Raw genomic sequence first — 1,519 nt, 5'->3', positions numbered from 1 at the left:
ATGAATCAATTCTATTTGCCAATTCGCAACCTACTCAAAAGTCTGCTTCAGGTCTATCTGACTGACTGATTACCGCATGATTAATCAAATAATTGATTACTTAGTTGGTTAAACTGCTAACCAATTAACCAATAAAACTAAAGAAGGTAAATTGAACCAGTGACTGTATCTATTATCGACATAGTGACCATTAATAATCTGTTTCAGCATGCGAATTCAGATAACGAAATATCTCTGAAATACTTTCACTAAACCTTGGCGTCATAACTACCAAATACTACAAACGAAAGTCTCTTTCAGGAGATATTATGGTTCTTCAATACGCTGCATTTAAGAAAGATATTTATAAGCTTCATTCCTATGTGAAAACTTTATAAAAACCATACAATTTTTGTTTATAAAGCATCATGTTCATGCCGAAATCCCTAACTTGTACCTTTATATTTCTACGTCTATTCAAAGAATCTATTTTTTAATGTTAATACAAATTTATTCCACAGTTTTCTGTGTGTGTTTTTCATGCTTCCAGGTTCTTATGGTGATCCCCATTTCTTGGTGAAACTGAAAAACGTGACTTTCCCTGTATGTTACAAAATGCCTGCAAAACCAGGAGAACTAATGACGTTGATATATGATCCAGTATTACGTAAGTTATCATCTTAGCTTTGTTCTTACATAATATTTAGGACCTTCTGATACTCAAGAGAAGAAACGAGAGAAGTCTTATTGCAAGATCATAGATATTTTACTTATATCTTGGAAATAAAATCAATTTTGTTAAACACAAAGAAGGACATAGTCCTGGCAAGATCAGTAGAGGCGATATATATTTTCTTTCAAACTTTTATTAGTCTGACTTTATGATGACAGCCATACTATTTTCAAGTGCTATTCTTAATTCACCGCTCTCTTTTGTCAAACCGCTAAGTTACAGCACATAAACGTCAGCAGTGACTCAGATGCACTCTCTCAACACAGAAATGTATGTGTGTGGTGTGATATAGTGTGGTGTGGTGTGGTGTGTGTGTGTGTGTGTGTGTGTGTGTGTTCGTGTGCATTTGCGCGCGCGCGCGTGTGTGTGTGTATTGCTTTTATACACTGAAATTGTTAATACTGGATAAAGGCTGCGAAACGGTCATAACCTTAACTACATGCACATCTCGTAACTCCTCACTTTTTATATAAGCATCATTAAATAATTCCATCGAACGCCCGGATTTCATGGAACTCCGCAATATAATCCTGCGTATTCGATTACTATGTGGTACGAAAACTAGGTCCAGTAGAGTAGCTATCTGTAATAGGCATATGAGTCGATGAATCTATACTTTGCACTACAAATCAAATTTACACGACTAGGTGAAAAGCGCTTCATTTAATATGTGACATTAATAAATATCTGTAAATGTACAAACATCCAGGTTTCTGAGTACCTTAATTTTTTATATATAATTTCTGTACATCACCTCCAAACCTTCAAATATATATATATATATATATATATATATATATATATATA

General features: G+C 33.9%; 1 protein-coding gene across 1 annotated transcript in view; it reads left to right on the top strand.

Moving 5' to 3' along the window:
• LOC106882532 (inter-alpha-trypsin inhibitor heavy chain H3) overlaps positions 1-1,519 on the top strand; it is a 38,837-nt gene that overhangs the window by 30,308 nt on the left and 7,010 nt on the right. Inside the window, exon 11 of the mRNA XM_014933248.2 lies at positions 530-646. Coding sequence (XP_014788734.1) covers positions 530-646 — 117 coding nt within the window. The remainder of the gene's footprint in view (positions 1-529; positions 647-1,519) is intronic.

The sequence above is a fragment of the Octopus bimaculoides genome, chromosome 15 (assembly GCF_001194135.2).
Source record: "Octopus bimaculoides isolate UCB-OBI-ISO-001 chromosome 15, ASM119413v2, whole genome shotgun sequence".
In the NCBI taxonomy this organism is placed as follows: Eukaryota; Metazoa; Mollusca; class Cephalopoda; order Octopoda; family Octopodidae; genus Octopus; species Octopus bimaculoides.
The sequence above is the reverse complement of the archived record's forward strand: the minus strand, read 5'-3'. Positions and strand labels throughout refer to the sequence as shown.